The sequence below is a fragment of the Naumovozyma castellii genome, chromosome 4 (genome assembly GCF_000237345.1).
Source record: "Naumovozyma castellii chromosome 4, complete genome".
NCBI classification, from domain to species: Eukaryota; Fungi; Ascomycota; class Saccharomycetes; order Saccharomycetales; family Saccharomycetaceae; genus Naumovozyma; species Naumovozyma castellii.
The window spans coordinates 674954-693193 of NC_016494.1; the positions used below are offsets into that span (position 1 = coordinate 674954).

At 35.9% G+C, this 18240-nt stretch overlaps 10 protein-coding genes across 10 annotated transcripts; 7 read left to right on the top strand and 3 right to left on the bottom strand.

Annotated features, from left to right (window-relative positions):
- Positions 1-92: 92 nt before the first annotated feature.
- Positions 93-3905, top strand: NUP145 (nucleocytoplasmic transporter NUP145; the record flags this gene model as incomplete). The annotated part of the gene is made up of 1 exon (XM_003676256.1): positions 93-3905. One exon carries the CDS (start codon positions 93-95, stop codon positions 3903-3905), a length of 3813 nt encoding a protein of 1270 aa, XP_003676304.1.
- A 272-nt stretch (positions 3906-4177) lies between these two features.
- Positions 4178-5176, bottom strand: NBP35 (Fe-S cluster-binding ATPase; the record flags this gene model as incomplete). Its single annotated transcript, XM_003676257.1, has 1 exon — positions 4178-5176. The coding sequence occupies one exon, from the start codon at positions 5174-5176 to the stop codon at positions 4178-4180; it is 999 nt and encodes a 332-aa protein (XP_003676305.1).
- Positions 5177-5437: 261 nt separating this feature from the next.
- Positions 5438-6712, top strand: LIF1 (Lif1p; the record flags this gene model as incomplete). Its single annotated transcript, XM_003676258.1, has 1 exon — positions 5438-6712. One exon carries the CDS (start codon positions 5438-5440, stop codon positions 6710-6712), a length of 1275 nt encoding a protein of 424 aa, XP_003676306.1.
- Positions 6713-7011: 299 nt separating this feature from the next.
- Positions 7012-7629, bottom strand: NCAS0D03650 (uncharacterized protein; the record flags this gene model as incomplete). Its single annotated transcript, XM_003676259.1, has 1 exon — positions 7012-7629. One exon carries the CDS (start codon positions 7627-7629, stop codon positions 7012-7014), a length of 618 nt encoding a protein of 205 aa, XP_003676307.1.
- A 969-nt stretch (positions 7630-8598) lies between these two features.
- MMS2 (E2 ubiquitin-conjugating protein MMS2) lies at positions 8599-9119 on the bottom strand (the record flags this gene model as incomplete). Its single annotated transcript, XM_003676260.1, has 2 exons — positions 8599-9004; positions 9109-9119. 2 exons carry the CDS (start codon positions 9117-9119, stop codon positions 8599-8601), a joined length of 417 nt encoding a protein of 138 aa, XP_003676308.1.
- A 218-nt stretch (positions 9120-9337) lies between these two features.
- On the top strand, positions 9338-11401 carry MAD1 (coiled-coil domain-containing protein MAD1; the record flags this gene model as incomplete). The annotated part of the gene is made up of 1 exon (XM_003676261.1): positions 9338-11401. One exon carries the CDS (start codon positions 9338-9340, stop codon positions 11399-11401), a length of 2064 nt encoding a protein of 687 aa, XP_003676309.1.
- Positions 11402-11796: 395 nt separating this feature from the next.
- Positions 11797-12636, top strand: LCL3 (Lcl3p; the record flags this gene model as incomplete). The annotated part of the gene is made up of 1 exon (XM_003676262.1): positions 11797-12636. The coding sequence occupies one exon, from the start codon at positions 11797-11799 to the stop codon at positions 12634-12636; it is 840 nt and encodes a 279-aa protein (XP_003676310.1).
- Positions 12637-13406: 770 nt separating this feature from the next.
- On the top strand, positions 13407-15851 carry SCY1 (Scy1p; the record flags this gene model as incomplete). The annotated part of the gene is made up of 1 exon (XM_003676263.1): positions 13407-15851. One exon carries the CDS (start codon positions 13407-13409, stop codon positions 15849-15851), a length of 2445 nt encoding a protein of 814 aa, XP_003676311.1.
- A 221-nt stretch (positions 15852-16072) lies between these two features.
- Positions 16073-17284, top strand: MIY3 (Miy3p; the record flags this gene model as incomplete). Its single annotated transcript, XM_003676264.1, has 1 exon — positions 16073-17284. The coding sequence occupies one exon, from the start codon at positions 16073-16075 to the stop codon at positions 17282-17284; it is 1212 nt and encodes a 403-aa protein (XP_003676312.1).
- A 167-nt stretch (positions 17285-17451) lies between these two features.
- On the top strand, positions 17452-18042 carry NCAS0D03710 (uncharacterized protein; the record flags this gene model as incomplete). Its single annotated transcript, XM_003676265.1, has 1 exon — positions 17452-18042. The coding sequence occupies one exon, from the start codon at positions 17452-17454 to the stop codon at positions 18040-18042; it is 591 nt and encodes a 196-aa protein (XP_003676313.1).
- Positions 18043-18240: the final 198 nt, after the last annotated feature.

Sequence of the window (18240 nt, forward strand, 5' to 3'; positions counted from 1 at the left end):
TACAACAAAATAAAAAGACATCTTCAACTCACTGCTAAAACAATAGCTCTGAGCACCATTATTCTTTGATAACATACTATTGAGAGATCAACATGTTTAATAGAACTGGGAACGGTCAATCGCTTTTCGGAAATGTCAATGCATCAACGCCCACTTCGACACCTATTGCCTCATCAAATCCATTACAATTCAATCAAAAGAATACCGGAGGGAGTTTATTTGGAAACGTGAATGCCAATGCTGGAACTTCCACACCAAGCCCTTCTGGTGGGTTGTTTGGCAACAATAGCAACAACAATATGGGTCAAAACAACAATCAAGGTAAAGGTGGTTTATTTAGTAATACTGCTAATAAGCCTACAGGCGGTCTGTTTGGTAATAGCAACAACACTAATACAGGAAGCTTATTTGGGAACAATAATACAGCAACAAATGGTCGATTGTTTGGTAACAATAATAAGAACGCTACAACCGCATCCGGGGGATTGTTTGGAAACACAACCACAAATACTAATACCAATAACCTAGGAGGTTTATTTGGTAATAAACAAGGAGGATCACTCACATCATCGAATCCATCTGGTGGATTATTTGGAGGGCAAGGGCAATCAATTGGTTCTTTAAATAATCCAATGGCAACCAATCAACAAATGACACCGCCAGTAATAAATTCCAACCCATATGGATTGAATATTGCTGCTCCCCAACAAAATATATCAAAAATGCCGGAATCAATTACAGCTACTATTTCTAAGAAGAAAGCTGACAAATTTCCTTCTACGACTGAGAATAGTAATAACCTAACGACTCATAATGAAACTAAACGTTCCTTTTCTGTTACCTCTACAAACTCTGGGTTCTCAAACTCGGCTCCACCACCTCAAGTATCTCAGTCCACTTTATTTAGTAAACTAAACTCGAGATTAAATTCTGCCCAAATTGATATGACTACCAGAGGTATATTTTCTCCATCTTATGATAGACCATGGATGAATAAAAACGCTTCAGGAAATAGTGGAACTTTGAGTCGTGGTCAAAGAAATAACCCTGCATCGGTTAAGGATATGACGCATGTTACCTACGGAAGAAATGATGTGTCGGAACTACGTAAACTAAGGATTGATCCCAATAGAAGTGCTGCAAAAAAGTTGAAATTGTTGTCAGGCAGTCCGTCCACAACTAAGGAATTCAATGAAAATAAGGAAGAAAGCACTCATGGCGAAGTTGTTCAAACAACGAATGTCGATGATGGGGTAGACGATGCTAAGATTAATAGCAGTCCAGCAAAGGAAACTTGGGACCAGTCTCTGAAAAATAATTCTAATTCGGTAAACTCAGATGGATATTGGTGTTCTCCATCACCAGAACAATTATTAAAACTTCCTTTGCAGCAAATAAAATGTGTTCCAGGTTTCGTCATTGGGAGAAAGGGATATGGGTATATCACATTCAATTATGATGTTGATTTAACAGCCTTCATTAAGGACATAGAAAATGAATTATTTGGTAAGACTGTAATTTTCCGTCCGACAAAGACCGTCGAAGTGTACCCAGATGAGAACACCAAACCTTCAATTGGATACGGTATGAATGTTCCAGCAACAATTACGCTGGAGAATATTTATCCTGTAGATAAAATTACCAAGAAACCAATAACAGATGCCTCAAAAATAAATGAACTGCAAACCCTTGTAAGAAAATTAAAGAATATGAGAGGGATGGAATTCATCTCTTATAATCCATTTGGTGGTATTTGGACCTTTAAAGTTAGCCATTTTAGTGTATGGGGTCTTCTGAATGAAGATGATGCAGAAATAAGTGAAAAAGAGGTCGAACAAACAAAACAGGAATTAAGTAAAGAAAGGGTAGCTGAACCATCAATGGATGACTCAAAAAATGAATTACCAAATGAAAATAACGATTTAGTCTTAAAGGAGCAAGATTCTGAAGATGAGAACCCATTTCAGCTTTATTTGCAAGAGAAGCAGTATGAGCCAGATGTTAAAGATGAAGATTTTGAAGGACTAGAGGTTAACCCACTTTTAGACATATCAACTGACTGGGTTGACCAATTGAATCTTGCTGGTTCTTCTCTGCGTTCAGTGTTTACCAAGAATGCAGTTATTGTTTCTAACGGAAACGATGAAATTGATCTTCTATTTTCCGAATATAATGAAGAAATAGAATTCAGTAAAAAGGTAAAAAAGGAAAGACGTTTAGCATCACCTTACCATTTTGCAAAATTTTCGCCAGATACTTCCCTCCTAATAAAGAATGTTAATACTTCATCTGGGATTTGTAAAAAGGAACTTTCCTCAAAGTTAAAAAATCATTTGATAATGACAACAGATACCATCAAAACACACCTGAAACATTGTGATATTCAACTACACACAGAAACAAATTACCCTTATGTGGCATTTAATTCGTTAGAATTTCAAGATGTTCTTCCATTAGTTGAAAAGGTTTCACCTACTCAGTATAATATGTGGAAGTTGTGTTCAATTTTATTTGATCCAATTGGACTTTCTTATCAAGTTGATGATCCAAAAGTAAAAGAGACTCTATTAAAAGAGAAAAGAATAAAATCATTGACATCCTGGATAGTCGATCAAGTTCGTGATGAAATTAGAGATAAAATAAGTATGTGCGATAACCCTCTAGATGAAATTTTTCTCCACTTATTGATGAACGATGTTGTAACTGCCACCAAAGTGGCATCAGATGCTAAAAACGGCCATTTATCTGTCTTACTTCTATTTTTGGGATCTAATGACCCAAGAATCCGTGAACTTGCTGAGTTACAGGTGGGAACCTGGAAATCAAACGGGTATCAAGTTGATCCTTCAATTTTGAAAATATACGAATTATTAAGTGGAACCTTATTACAAGATAATACAGGGTTAAGGAAATTATCAGAGGAATTCAGTTGGCTTGCCTTACTTGGTCTTTCATTATATTATGGTAAAGTTGATGAATACACCTTGGAAGACTTAATCTTGGCGTATTTGCCATTGTTTAAACCTAACTATGATGATCCATTATATGTTATTTTCCAATTATTTGGCGCACAAGATTCTACTGAAAACTTATTTAAAGAAACACAGTTAACCAGCCGTGTTCTTGATATTCAATTCTCCTGGTATTTCATTCAAATTCTGAAATTCAACAAGATTCGTCAGTTTTCTTCTGAAACATCAGATATATTTTCGTTACAATTTATTGAAGAACTGAAAGTTGGTCATTTCAATAAGCAAGCCTTATATGTTTCATGTTTCATATCTGATCAATCTATTGCTAAGACTCAAATAGACCTATTGGTTCATCAAGATATTTTACAATTGTATAATATGCCAAATACCCACATACTGGATGATTTAAAGATTCCATTTAAATTGATTCATGGGGCTTTAGCTTTGACTGACAAATACAAAGGGGACCATTTATCTGAAGTAAGGAATCTATTGCTGGGACAATATTATGATGAGGCTGAAATAGTTTTTCGTACGATTGTTGGTCCTGAGTTAATCATTTCAAGCACTACCTCACATAATAATGAATTGAATATTCTAAGAGACTTGTTGGAAAAGTTTCCAAAAGCTAGTATGGAGCACTGGTCATCCGGTTTGGGTGTCTTTGAAAGTTATTTGGAATTGGCTTTGGATGAATCAACAGATGAAGCCATATTAAAAAACTTAATGGCAGAATTGATAATTTTCTACGATCTTGGCAAACATCATAATACTATCCCTGTTTGTTGCACTATCATTTCCCAAAAAATCATCTCAACTATATTAAGTAAATATAAGATGGATTTAAGTACTGAGTGGAAGGATAGAATGCTAAATTTGCCCTTGGGTCATCCAGAAAGATCTTATCTAAGATCAGAACTTTCAACTATTTAATTAATTAGAGCAAAATTTGTCCTTCATTATCCATTAGTAACGTGTATGATAATAAATATTAAAGATAACAAAATTCTTTTAAATAACTACAGATCGTTAATAAATAAATTTATATGATAATGTTCTTGACATAGATATAATCTAAGAAGTAGCTGAGTCTACTTAGTTTGTTAAGTAAAGAACTAGTTAAGGATTGATTTCCTCAGAGTAGACCAATTTACAACAAATTCTCATGTACATGACCCGGCGGCCTGGCAAATAATTACCCTTCTCTAAATATCACCTACGGCATCTCGTAAGGATTCGACGACATTCAACACTGCTAAGGATGCTGGACTTTCGGGATAAGCATCCAAGAAACTTTCTCCAAAATCAGAACACTTCCCTATTCTTGGATCCAAAGGTACAGACCCAAGGAAGTTGATATCTAACTCCTTACATAGTGCTTCCCCACCACCTGTGGTAGCCTTAAAAATCTGAGATTCTCCCTTACAATTAGGACAAACAAATCCACTCATATTCTCTACAAGACCTAAGATGTTGATACCAGCTTTTTTACAAAAATCAATTTCCTTCCTTACATCTAGCAATGCAACTTCTTGTGGAGTAGTTACTATAAGGGCGCCATCAATTCCAGATTCTTGCATGTATTTGTTAATAGAAATATGCTCATCCGAAGTTCCTGGAGGAGTATCGACGACCAAATAATCCAAATAGTCCCAGTCTACATCCTTCAGGAATTTCTTGATTAATAGATTCTTCTTGGAGCCTCTCCATATGACAGCAGAGTCATCCTCTGGTAACATAAACTGAATAGACATGGCAGCCAAATTATCAGCAACATAAACGGGGGTCCAACCGGAGTTTGATTCATGGACCACTTCCGCAGTACACCCTAGCATATGTGGCAACGAAGGTCCACAGATATCCAAATCCATGGCTCCTACTTGTAAATCTTCATCTGCCGACAGAGCCCAACTCAACATAGTTGTAAACGTAGATTTCCCAACACCACCTTTACCTGAAAGTACCAGGATCTTGTGTTTGATCCCTGCTAGATTCTCAGTAATTAGTGGAATATCAGGGTCAGGCCCCTTAGGAAGGGATTCACAGATATCTTTATTAGAGCAACCTTGACAGGCATCGGCCTTACCAGCCATTTCGGACTCTGGACCAGGACAATGTTCTGGCTCTGGTTCATTTAGCGAATATTCAGGAGGCAGAACTTGGTCCGTCGATGATGTGACGTTGGGTAATACCTCTGTAGTCATTTTTTCTTGAAGTCTTCTAATGTGCTATTGTTGAACTTGCCGTAAGTCATGGTAGTCATCGAGCAATTTTGTTTCTTTATATGAAAATTGTATTATCCTGGAGTTTTTCATTCTGACAATTACTAATCAGAGAGTACTGAGGGTTTGGTTTAGGGTTTAATTTTAGGGCTTATATATTTAGCCCTATTTTGATTGATTGATATCCATAATCTCTATAGAAGATGACCAGTGCCAGACAGCAGGTTATCAGCATAATATGGTATGGAGATTATTAGCTGTATCCCAGTACACTATGACAATGAAGAAGAGACAGAGGAGGGAATTGGGCTAGCCAAGGCCACAATCGACTCATTACCAGATTCAATAGAGGATCTCCGGAACTTGACGATAAATGACTTTATAATATGTGAAGGCAGTGACGTTCATCATAGAAAATCTATTACTATTGACTTACTTCATATTTTTGAAATGGAAGAGAAAAATGACCAAAAAATCAGAATGGCTGTTTGGTATGAGTGGATCAAATTAATCACAGCTCATAGGGTATGTTTTGTTGAGTTAGAGGATAGCGTGAATTTTACCAGGTGGGTTTGTAGGATATCAGATGAAGGATGGAAACTGTATATGCAGTTAGAATCCGGTGGTTTAATAAAACAGATTGCACAATTGGATCTGTATGTATTGGAAAATACAGAAGTTGATTTATTTCAAATGGCAAAGACATTATTCAACATGAACTGTAATTCAAATGATCTTCTATATAAAGCACAGACAAATTATCATGCCATCCAGGAGGAAGTGGATAGTTTGAAGCAAGAACGAGCTCTTGTGGACAAAGTCTTAGAGGAACGAGATAACAAGACAAGAACGATAGTGGTGGGTCTATTAAATGAAAAGAAGAAGAAAATAGCAGAGCTACGTAAAAGACTTCTAAAGGCATTACCTGATATGCCGGAGAGCGATATATCAGACTCAGAAATTATCAACAAACATATAACAAATCCTGTATCATCACTTAATTCTCCAGGGAAAAAAGGTAGAAAAGCTAAATTAAAGAAAATAGGTTCTATTAAGAAGCCAGATATTAAGAGAAAGAAGTTGAAGCCTTCAAAATTGGTGCAGAAACCAAAAGCTGAACATAGCGATTTTGATGATTTCCAATTTTATGGTATATCAAGAAGAACTCCAGAAAAGGCTGACAATATGGATGATGATGTTAAATTGGAGGACCCAGAAACCGCAGGCCATGGTAGCATTGCGAGTAGGGTAAAACCTCGTATCAATCTGTCTCAAAAGATCAAACAAGAAGAATCAGTTGGTTTAGAAGACGTGCCATCAGATGAACATTCCTTGATAGAAAGCACGGCCTCTCCGAACCAAAATACTAAAAACGTTTTGGTGAAAGACGACGAACCAGTGGAACCTCTCACTAAAGTAGATCACGAAAGTAATGATGGCACAGATACTTCAATTGGCACTATTAAGGATGACGAAGGTGAAAATGAAAGTGAAAGTGAGACTGATACCGATATATGAATTTAAACTGCCTTTAGGTAAACGTCTTTAGGATTGTTAATATGGATAAAAAATGCACTTCATTTGATGGAACTTTATTTGCAGAAGTAGTTGGTTCATTAAAAAGAAAATTGGTTCATATATTAAAGATATAAAATGTACTATAAAAGAAACTTAAGGTAGAAAAATGATCAACCCTGTGCCGTGAAAGAATGTATTATTACTGGAAATCCGGGAAATTGTAATCATTTGAACTTGTTGCGAAAAAGGAAAGGAAATAAATTGAAATAGAGATTGCTTAATGGACGAATGACTAAAACTTAATATAGAGGTTGACCTGGGTCCAATCTTAACCAGTGCCAGTTAGCTTCAGCATCAGCGTCAGCTTCCCTCTTGTACAATGGTTGACCTGGGTCCAATCTCAACCAGTGCCAGTTAGCTTCAGCATCAGCGTCAGCTTCCCTCTTGTACAATGGTTGACCTGGGTCCAATCTCAACCAGTGCCAGTTAGCTTCAGCATCAGCTTCAGCTTCTCTCTTGTACAATGGTTGACCTGGGTCCAATCTCAACCAGTGCCAGTTAGCTTCAGCATCAGCGTCAGCTTCTCTCTTGTACAATGGTTGACCTGGGTCCAATCTCAACCAGTGCCATCCAGCTTCAGCATTGGCTTCTCTCTTAGCTAGACCAACAGAGTCATCATTTTCTTGAGCAGCTTGTTGAACAATGGTGGTATTAACAAATAATAACCCGTTGGATGTACTATTTTGGAATGGTAGCATTGCAACATCTGAGTCGGAACCCAAATCTAAGTAACCAATGACAGCTTCTGCAGGAATATCAGTAGAATTCAAGTTTTCATTTGAAGCGGTTGTATCAATTGGTGCAGCGAAAGATGTTGAAGCCAAAGCAACTGTTGATAAAAGAGCAGATAATTTCATATTTTGAGTTGGATCGGTTGATTATATTTGAATACTTTTCTTGATGGTTTCTCTTTATCTTTAAAATATATATGAAAGAGAAAACAAAGTGTTATTGATAGAATGGGAGAAAAGTAATCCCTTTTATATGTGTTATCTAAAACATGATGTCTTTGATTGACAGTTCTTAGCCAGCATAACAACTCAATGTATTACTATAAGCTTGACTAAAAATGTTACAAGTTTCATGTCATTACTATCCCAAAAAGGGTATTTTGGCTTCCAAAATGGTCAAAACTTTCAAAAACAATGCATTGTTCCAAGAAAATTGTTTTATCAATGGCCCTTCAGAAGATTCTGTGGGATAGTTCTATCTTGCCCAGAAGTTATTGCACAAATATATTCTTATTGATAGCCCGATTAGGAAGTTGCGACACACTTTGCTAAAACTTCTGAAAAAAAAAAAGGTAATAAAGTTTAAGTTATACTCTCTGTTATACTTGATGTGTTTCATACTGAAAAAACATTAATAACTGCCTTTCACTTTAACTTTTAAGAGTTCGGAGCCACATCTTTTGCTATTTTCCTAGCACCCGTTAGTTAGACACTTTCAGATATTAAATCTTAGTTATGATCTCCTTATAATTGAGTGCAACTGTTTGAAGAAGGCTCTCCTCTGAAAAGTGGGCTTTCTGTAGTCAAGAGGAAGCTCACCTTTGAAATTAATACCCGTATTGTTCCAATCATCCGGGATTGATTTTTTCATATTTTACTCTATCACATAGACAATTACTTACACTTACTCCCGTAAGGAAAATTGATTTCCAATAGAAGCTATTGTTTAATCTTATGGAATTGTTTAAAAAATAGTAGAAACTAGCTTTCATTACCGATATTGCTATCAGGAATATTTATCCGATTTTTGATATATGCAAAATGTATATCTAACTTTTCTATTTAAATATTAGATCCTTCTTCAGAGTTGATGACTTAAAAAGTAGTACCTTCTTTTGGTTGCTTCAATTTCTTGTTAGCTGGTGATGCCATCTCCTTTCTCAAATCAAGTAATAAAGTTTCCATAGTGTAAGACCTTTTCCAGTCACGGAGAGTATGAAAACTGGCCTGTTTAACCTCTCCAGTTTTCTCATCGACACAAGGCAAATTTATCTTAGAAACAAACTTTATCGTTGGTGGTGCATCAGGATAGTGAGGACCACAATGAATCGCCACTGAATAGATTCTATTTTCGTGATTGCTATGAGGAGGACCCAATATAGTTCCATTCCATTTAGTCATTGTTATATCATCACTGTCTGCAAGGCCATAACTACAGGATTCTGGACCTAGCCCTTTCTCACCCTTCTCCAGCTCTTCTAATAATCTGAAATTTCTTGGTCTGTATATTACAAAAAAGGGCAGTGAGTTAGTAAATAAAGCTCGCAAAGCAGCAAGGCCAAAAAAGACCTCCTTATACCTTAGAAAACGAGTAAAAACACATACACTTTGGACATTCTCTATTCTATTAATTCCCTTCAACACCAAGCTCAATATATAGTTGGTAATGGGATCAGCTTCAAGGAGATTAATCAATTTTTTTGTTTCGACATAATATGATTTCGCTACCCGCAAATTCGATCGACTGGAAATTTATCAACAATAAAATAACCATGCATCGCTAGTGAGCAATTCACCTTTGAGAACCATTCACCAAAACCCAAAGGAATTGAGAATGAGCAATAATGCTAGCGGTGGATCTTCACCGTTTCTAGAGACACCATTATCACCTTCCTCGGCCAATAATGTCGAGTCCAGAATCCCAAGATTTAATGTAAATGGTAATGTCGCCATTGGAGAAGAGAAGGAGCACCAGATTCTCTCATTGCAATATAAATTGAATACGATACAAAATGAGTTTGAGATTGAAAGATTACAAATGCAAAGGCAATTGAATTCAGTAGATAAGAAGTATAGGACAACAATTGATGAACTAGAACATGCTCTAAATGACACGAAATTTCTTCACGAAACTAATTCTTCTTTAAATGAGGAGTTAGACTCTTTAAGAAAAGATTATGAAGAGCTGAGAGCCTCCAGAGAAACTGATTTTAAAGATTTAAAAAGGCAATTGGAGGATAAGACTCAGGAAGTGGATGATTTGAAGTTGAATTATGAAAACGAGATTTCAGTCATCAATAGTGAATTGCAGAACGCTAGAATTGCAAGCGAAAATGATAAAGCAATGCTAAAACGTTATGAAGAACAAGTATCCAGTCAGTCGTTAGAGATCCGTAACTTAAATAGTGTTATTTTGGAGAAGGACGCAGAGATTTCCAACTTAAAAACTTCTGGAATGATGAATTTCCAACAAAATGATACTACAGAGGAATTGACCGCCATAAATAGATTATTCCAAGATCAAGTGAAATTTACTAAGCAATTAGAAGAGGCAAATATAAAACAAGCAAACGAATTGAAAAAATTGAGGAACGTTAACGAATCCTATAACTTTTACAAGATAGAGAATGATAAATTACAAAATAGAATCAATACTTTTGAAAAATTGGAAAAAAATTATCAGGATAGTCAATTGAAAATAGTAAACTTGGAATCGAAACTGGCAGCTTGGGATATTGTAGATACTGATCAAGAAAGTCATATGGATTTAGATATGAACAATATACAAAACCCTGTAGATGTCATCCGTAATTGGAAGCTGTTAAAGAAGGAGAATTTAATGTTAATTGATGAAAATTCCAAGGTGACCTTATCGTCAAATAACTTGAAAATACTGAACGATGAATTAGCCATGGAAAGAAACCAATTATTAGATTTAAACAACAATTATGAACAAAATCTGATAAATATGAAAAAATTAAATCATGAATTGGAACAACAGAAATTGTTGTCTTTTGAGGAATGCAAATTACTGAGGAAGCAGCTCGATGAGTTCGATAACTTTGTTAATGAGGCTCAAGGTGAAAAGTCAAAAGATGGTAATAACGAAAACTATAAAGATCTTGTCGATGAATATAAGAATAAAACGGAAGATTTAACTAATGAACTGAAAAGAATCAATGAAGAACAACGACAACAAAATCAACAACAGTCCCAAACAAATAAAAAGAGGAAAACAAACGATTCTAGTAGTCTAACGTATTATTCACAGAGAATAAACGAGTTACAATTAGAAAATAGCTCCTTAGTGAGAGATGTTGCAAAAAAGGAGACTGTTATAACACACTTAGAGGCTAAATTGAAACAACTGGCAGAATTGAAAGAGAAAAAAATAAGGATCTTGCAACTACGTGATGGTCCATTATTAAAAGATCAATTTATAAAGAGGAAAGAATTGGAGTTATTGAAAGCCGAGAATAATGATTTATTAAGCCGATCAGGAGCCGATATGATTCCAAAATCAGTTTACGAAACCTTGAATTTCGAATTAAAGAAACAAGAAGATGAAATCTTCAAATCAACTAAGAAATTCATGAGACTAAAAGAAATTTTCAATAAGAAATCCCTAGAGTTTATTGATGTTGTCAATTCGCTATTGGGATTTAAGTTAGAATTTCAGCAAGATAATAAAGTAAAAATATATTCATGTTTTAAACCAAGTAACTATCTGATGGTTGATTTGGTAAAAAATACCTTAGTTTCAAATTTGAATAGAGAGGATGTTATTGCTGATTGGGACGAATTATTGAAGGTTTGGATAGAAGATCGTGGTCAGATTCCTTGTTTCCTTGCAACTATTACGCTACGTCTCTGGGAAATATCAGATATGAATAAGTAAATGTGACTTAATTAGTTATCCATATATCCCAAAAAAGACTTTAGCCATTGATAAATAATGAACTACTGATTTTTGAGAGAGAATTCCAGAGACGGGATTTTGAAGGGAACCGTCAACGTTTCCGTTGGGGAAAAATTGGCACTGATTGGGAATTAGATGAAATGGTTGTTGTTGTTTTCAATGTAATAAATAACGTTACATAAAAGACCGTATAGAAAAGGAGATATAGATAATAGAATCTGATTGCGTGTTCCTCGGAGTATGGTATTTCAACATAAATAATTGTCACCAACACCGGGTAACGGTTTGAATTAGTAAATGTACAAACAAACGCATCGAAGACTATGACTGGTTCCAGTTTCCAGTGGTGATTTAAAAAATTGACACCCCTGCTAATGGTAGACTCTAAGCCATCACGCACCAGTTTAGTAGCGAATCCAACGTACAATGTCATTATTTTGTCCGGATGTCTCACAGCGTCAATCTTAACGGCGCTTGCAGCATACAACAAATACCTAAGACAGTACAAGACTGCCCTAGAAATACCGAAGCAAGTATTCCACAAAAGATGGCTATACGGTAAAGTTACTGCGGTTGGTGATGGTGATAATTTCCGATTCTTTCATACCCCCGGGGGAGTACTGGGAGGATGGGGTTTGATTAGGGCAGTACCGGCTTTATTAGAAAATGATACAACCATTCCTAAGACTGTCAGGAAATCCACATCCAAAATGTGGTCCTTACCGTTTTCCTTCTCTAATAGAAGGAAGATGACGGAGAAGAAAATTTCGAAACATTATATGGATTTAAAAGTGCCTTATAAAGGCAAAAGAAGTTTACCTACTCTCTCTGTTAGGTTATGTGGAATAGATGCACCAGAGAGAGCACATTTTGGTAATGCAGCACAACCTTTTGGGGATGAGGCATTGAATTTCCTAAGATATTTGATATTGGGCAAAAGAGTATGGATTAAACCACTTGCTGTGGATCAGTATAATCGATGTGTTGCAAGGGTAGTGTATTGGAGCTGGTTACGAGGTTGGAAAGATGTCAGTTTAGAAATGCTAAGAGAGGGGATGGCTGTTGTATACGAGGGGAAATCTACTGCTGAATTTGATGGCAGAGAAAAAAGATATAGGCTTTATGAGTTCATCTCCAAGTCGAAAAGAAAAGGACTTTGGATTCAAAAAAAATTTGTTACGCCTGGTCAATATAAGAACCAACTGAAGTCCTAGTAAGATCGAGCATCTTCTGTTTCGAAATCTTCATCGTTCTGAACGGTCTATGGAGTAACACCCAGTGGGCTTGAATAAGTACTTATTGCCTTTTCAAACCTTATCTCCAGTCGGAAAGTATTAATCATCAGGGCTAGTTAATAATGTCCAATGGTCAGGGATGGATGGCGTTTTTAGGTAATTCAATTTGTTGAAGCATGACGGTTACATAAAATTAGAAGTCTTGAAGAAAAATTATGAACATTTAGCCCATCATTCGCAATGACGGAGTTATTATATTATCGATAATAACGTATTGTTACCCTATTTATTTTGATTTAATTTTCTAATTTGTATATATCTCTTTAGAAATTCATTTTGAAACCTTTGCACTGTATTAACAAAGTCAAGAATTTTTAGAAGAAATGTATTTAATTACCAATATCATTTTTCTCTTTTCCGCTTTGAGCATCAATTCACAAATAGTCCAAATTATTTCACTTTCTCCCCATTTATAGCTATAACAAAGAGTGTTAGTGTCACAAAATTATTTTATTTTATGGTTACCCGCAAACAATATTAACCCTATAAAAGACAATATTAGGGCTTGGTTTGCCTTTAGCTTTACATACCCTAGGGTTATTGCTTTGAATTGTAATTAGTAGATACGTTTATATCACTAACAACAACAACTGTTACGTTTGTATCATGGTAAAATATCACTGTCCATAGTAGCATCACGTCAAACACGACGGCCCCAGGACAATACTAGCGAAGAATCCTCCTTTAAAATGATGTTCTGGTCCTCGAAGACTGGGATAAGTTCCAAATACACATTTTCATCCTCGCCAACGTTTACCGCTGAACCTTGGAGTGTTTACACCGGTAGACCCAAATCTAGCTCCAATTCAGGTGCATCTAAGGTATCAATTTTCCAATTTGATAAGAAAATGTTTGAAAACTATCTTTTGAAATATGGGATTATCAAATCAAAATCTTCATCGCAGGATAAGAACTTAATTCAAGAGGGTTATGAAATCTTGAGAAGTCAGGTTAACAACTTGGCTAAACTAAAGCATCCAAACATACTGACACTAATTGAACCCCTTGAGGAACACTCCAAAAATTTCCTGTTTGTTACAGAATATGTGACAGGTTCATTGGAATCGATATTTAAGACTGACCAACAACAGAATGATGACGCTGATGAACAGGACTTCTTTAAAGGTCATGTGAAGGATCAGATCGTTATTCGCCGTGGTATCTTACAATTAGTAAACGGGTTGGATTTTATTCACAATAAAGTTCACTGTGTCCATTTAGATATTCAACCAAAATCTATATTCATTAATGAGAATTCAGATTGGAAAATTTCTGGATTGGGTCATTTATTTAAACTGCCTTCAGGTTCAAACACATCAGAACATTTCTTACCACAATATGATCCAAGAATACCCTCATTCATGCAACTACAATATGATTATACTGCTCCAGAAATTATTTTTGATAATACTGTCACTTGCAAGAATGATTATTTCTCATTGGGACTTTTAATAAATTTCCTATATACTGGAGAGAACAATTTGATACGTAGTGAGAATTCAAGTAGTCAATATAAAGATGAATATAAGAAATTCGAGAAGAAAATTAGTTCCATGTCCTGGGATAATGTATTCCCCAAGCTGCCCAATCAACTAAAAGCATGCATCCCAAAACTAATGAATAGAGACATTTATTCTCGCTATGATAATATCACCGATTTTCTTGAAACTGAATTTTTCCAAGATCCATTAATTAAAACATTAAATTTTCTGGATGATTTGCCAACCAAAAGTAACCAAGAAAAATTGGTTTTCCTTGATGGTTTGATTGAATTGCTACCGCAATTTCCAGTGGCATTATTGCAAAAGAAATTTTTACCAATCCTTTTAGGATTATTGGACCAATTATGTGCTGATAAGAATATAGATCAAGGTTGTATCTCGAGAGACTTACAAATTATCTTGAAGATTGGTTCCAGTTTATCACAATTATCATTTCATGAGAAAGTGTATCCAGTACTGACAAATAAGACAAATTTCCCGATTCTATTAAACAGTTCTACTGATTCTTTAATCGATAATATATCGATCTTAAAGGAAAAGATTAAACTATCTGAATTTTTAGACTCATTTATGAAACCATTATTGAAATACGTATTGAACAATTTTGAAGGTGAAAATTCCATTACATCCCAAGAAAAATTATTATCACAATTACCCTTAATACTTGACTGCCTTGATTTCCCGGAAGTGAAGAACTTCCTCTTACCTTTAATTGCCAACCTTTTCACCAAGACTACCAGTTTAACTATAAAAGTTACTATTATAACATGTTTTAAGACTTTAATCGAGCATAAATCAGTGGATGCATATGTGTTTTGTGAAGAAGTGTTGCCATTGTTTAAATCAATGAAGACACGAGATCCAAGAATTTTAATGACATCTTTGACGTTATTTGAAACCATCCCACAGATCGTATCAGACGAAGTTATACTTGTGGAACAATTATTACCCTTGATGTGGAATTATTCTATGGCATCCACTTTGAAGGCAAATCAATACACAGCCTTCACCAAGGTCATTAATAAATTTTCATCAGATATTCAAAATCGTCATATACAAAAACTGGGGAACTCCACTGATTTGAATGGATTGAATAAAGAGGGTGCCTTTAACAAGATTATTGATACACCAGTTGTGAAAAAGACACCTGACCTGGAAACACAGCAAGCCAAGAATATCAGTACGCCGGCGATTCGCCCCACTCGAAATAACATGCTACCCAAAGCCAGTCTACCGATCCAGCCCTTATCAAGAAATCCGCTACCACTGTCCAATAAAACGCTTCCAGTTAAGAGTCCTGATTTTGACCATCACTTTGCAAATAATGGTTCAGTAAACCCTTTAACGGGATCTCGTTCCTCTGCGCATACAAGGCAAGGGCAATCTCAAGTATATACACCTAAGAATGCTACTACTGATACATTTGATGATTTTGATACATTCGTATCTGCGTCGTCGACCCCACAGACCACCAATAGAGTGACACCCATGCAGCAACCGCTGAAACCAAATACAATATCTCCCGCTCCAGGCAATTTCCCACCAGGATTTTCCATCCCACTCCAGCCCAACAGGAAGGATGCCAATCCATCCAGTTCCTCCTTCGACATCAACAGCGATTCATTGATTTAACCGCTCACCAAGAAATTTTCATACTGTATGTAATAAATATATAATAATACAATAGATTTTCAGCGCGATTTTTCCCCGTTCGAGATTTTCTAAAAAGGGGTGGTCGGTTGCAAACAAACAATCGTTAAACCGAAACAACTTCAGTTCCCCATATACAATATAATTCAAAACAATACAGAAGATTTTCATATCCAGTAGTGAAGTGAAGAAGTAAATTAACAATGAGTCAAGGATTTCAAACTAAAACGGTAGACATTAACGGTACCCAGCACAAGATTCTGCTAGAAAATGAACAGGGTCCCACCGCACTAGTGGCACTTACAAACGTCCTCTTATTGTCTCCTGGACTACAACAAACGGCATATGAATTAATTCAATTGGTGAATAATGCAAGCAATAATTTTGTCTCCTGGAACGAGTTGCTACAAGTGTTGAGTCGAGTCGGACTACAGAACCATAATTATGTCTCCAATTTGAATAACGAACAATTGGTTCAATATTTACCACAATTGCAATCAGGATTAAATGTGAACCCAGGCTTTAATGGGTCCTTTGAAGATGGCATTGAGATGTCTTTGTTTAGATTGTTCAATGTCGGGATTGTCCATGGGTGGATTATAGACGGGGATAATGACCCTGTTGCATATGATCATGTGGCAAGATATACTTATGAGAGTGCTCAGAGACTTTTAGTACAATCATATGATATTAAGAAAAATAATTTACAAGTGGATAATAAGGATCTTATCCTGGAGGATGCTAATTATATTAAATCTTTCCTAGCCAGATCTGCAACTCAATTGACTGAGTATGGGTTGAAACATTTAAAGGAAATTTTGGTGGAGAGAGGATTTGCCGTATTGTTCAGAAACGAAGTGTATGTGACACTTTATAAGAATAATGGTCAATTGTACACATTGGTGACGGATTTACAGCATAGGAATGATACTGATATTATTTGGCAATCATTGAAATCTGTTAATGGTACTCAAGACAGTTATTATACAGGGAATTTCATTTCGACAAGTTTAGAAAGGACTAATGGGTATGGTCCACCACAAGCTGCCGCATTGCAAAACCCTCAAATTGAAAGTGTAGTTTCCAATCCATTTAGTGATCAAAATCAAACTTCCAGACAGAGGACACAACCCGTGGAGACCTTCCATGAAGATACAAGAGGGCAACAATTGGAAACAGATGAGGAATTGGCTAGAAGATTACAAGACGAGGAAGATAGTCGTGCAGCTGATAATATGCAAGGAAGTTACAACGTTGCCGCAGCTAGAGCAAGAAGACAAACTAATGAGAATGCAACGCAGCAGAAGAAGAAGAAAAAGGGAGGTCTGTTTTCAATGAAACCAGGTAAAAAGAGGTTGCAAAAGAGAAAGGAAAAGGGTAAGAGTGAGGACCCCAAGGATTGCATTATCATGTGAATCCCAGAGTTTAAACTTTTTCCCACTGTGGCTATGTGCCTAATTATGACAAAGACTTTCTTTATTCAACGATATAGTGTATTATAATGTAATCAGCTTAATATTTTTTAACGTAAATGCCAATAAGATCGTTTCGGAGTTTTCTTCCTTAGGCGCAATGATTGGTCATGAATGATGATAGATCATCACTCCATTATTACAATCCAAGAGGAAAGGGAAGATATATTGAGATAATGACTACCCATTTCAAAAGAAATATTTATTTTAAAGAACAAGAAGCACTAAGGGAGGAGGGAATCAACATTCCAATAGGGTATGGGGATCCGCAAATAGCAAATCTTGAGTTTTCGAACAGTGCATTAGAGAAGAAGCATGCCCGTTTGGTAATTAAAATGTTTCCTTCAGTTTCCAACGAAGGCATTCCAGTTCCAAATTTTAGAGCACATGTTGAAGACTTGACAGAGGGAAACGGGATTGTAGATCTGTATTCAAAAAAAGATCCAAGTTTCAACAATATTGTGGAATTAAAAAATGGAGAGTCCTTTGCCATTAGTGGTAAAGATAATACTATGAACGATCAGGAAGCAACTCTCTTCATTTCAGTAACAGTTTCCTTTATCCACGGGGACATATTCTTATGTGAAGTAAGGCCCAGTCTTCCCTGGAGCACGAATCATAGAAAAGAACTTGAGATTTCTAATACCTCAAAGTTCAAGAGACGAGATTGGAACCCCATCAAGTTTTGTATCCCATCCTGAAAGTCAAATGATTTAATTCAGAATCCCTTTCTTCATATTATCATATATTGCTACAAATTAATTACGTAATCTATTGCTACCAATTTCGCAAACGATGATTCAAAAATCCGATTGACTCGAAGGCCATAGTGAAGAGGAGAACAAAGGAGAAGTAACGTTCTCACACCTCAGTATTCATTGAATATATCAGTATTAACA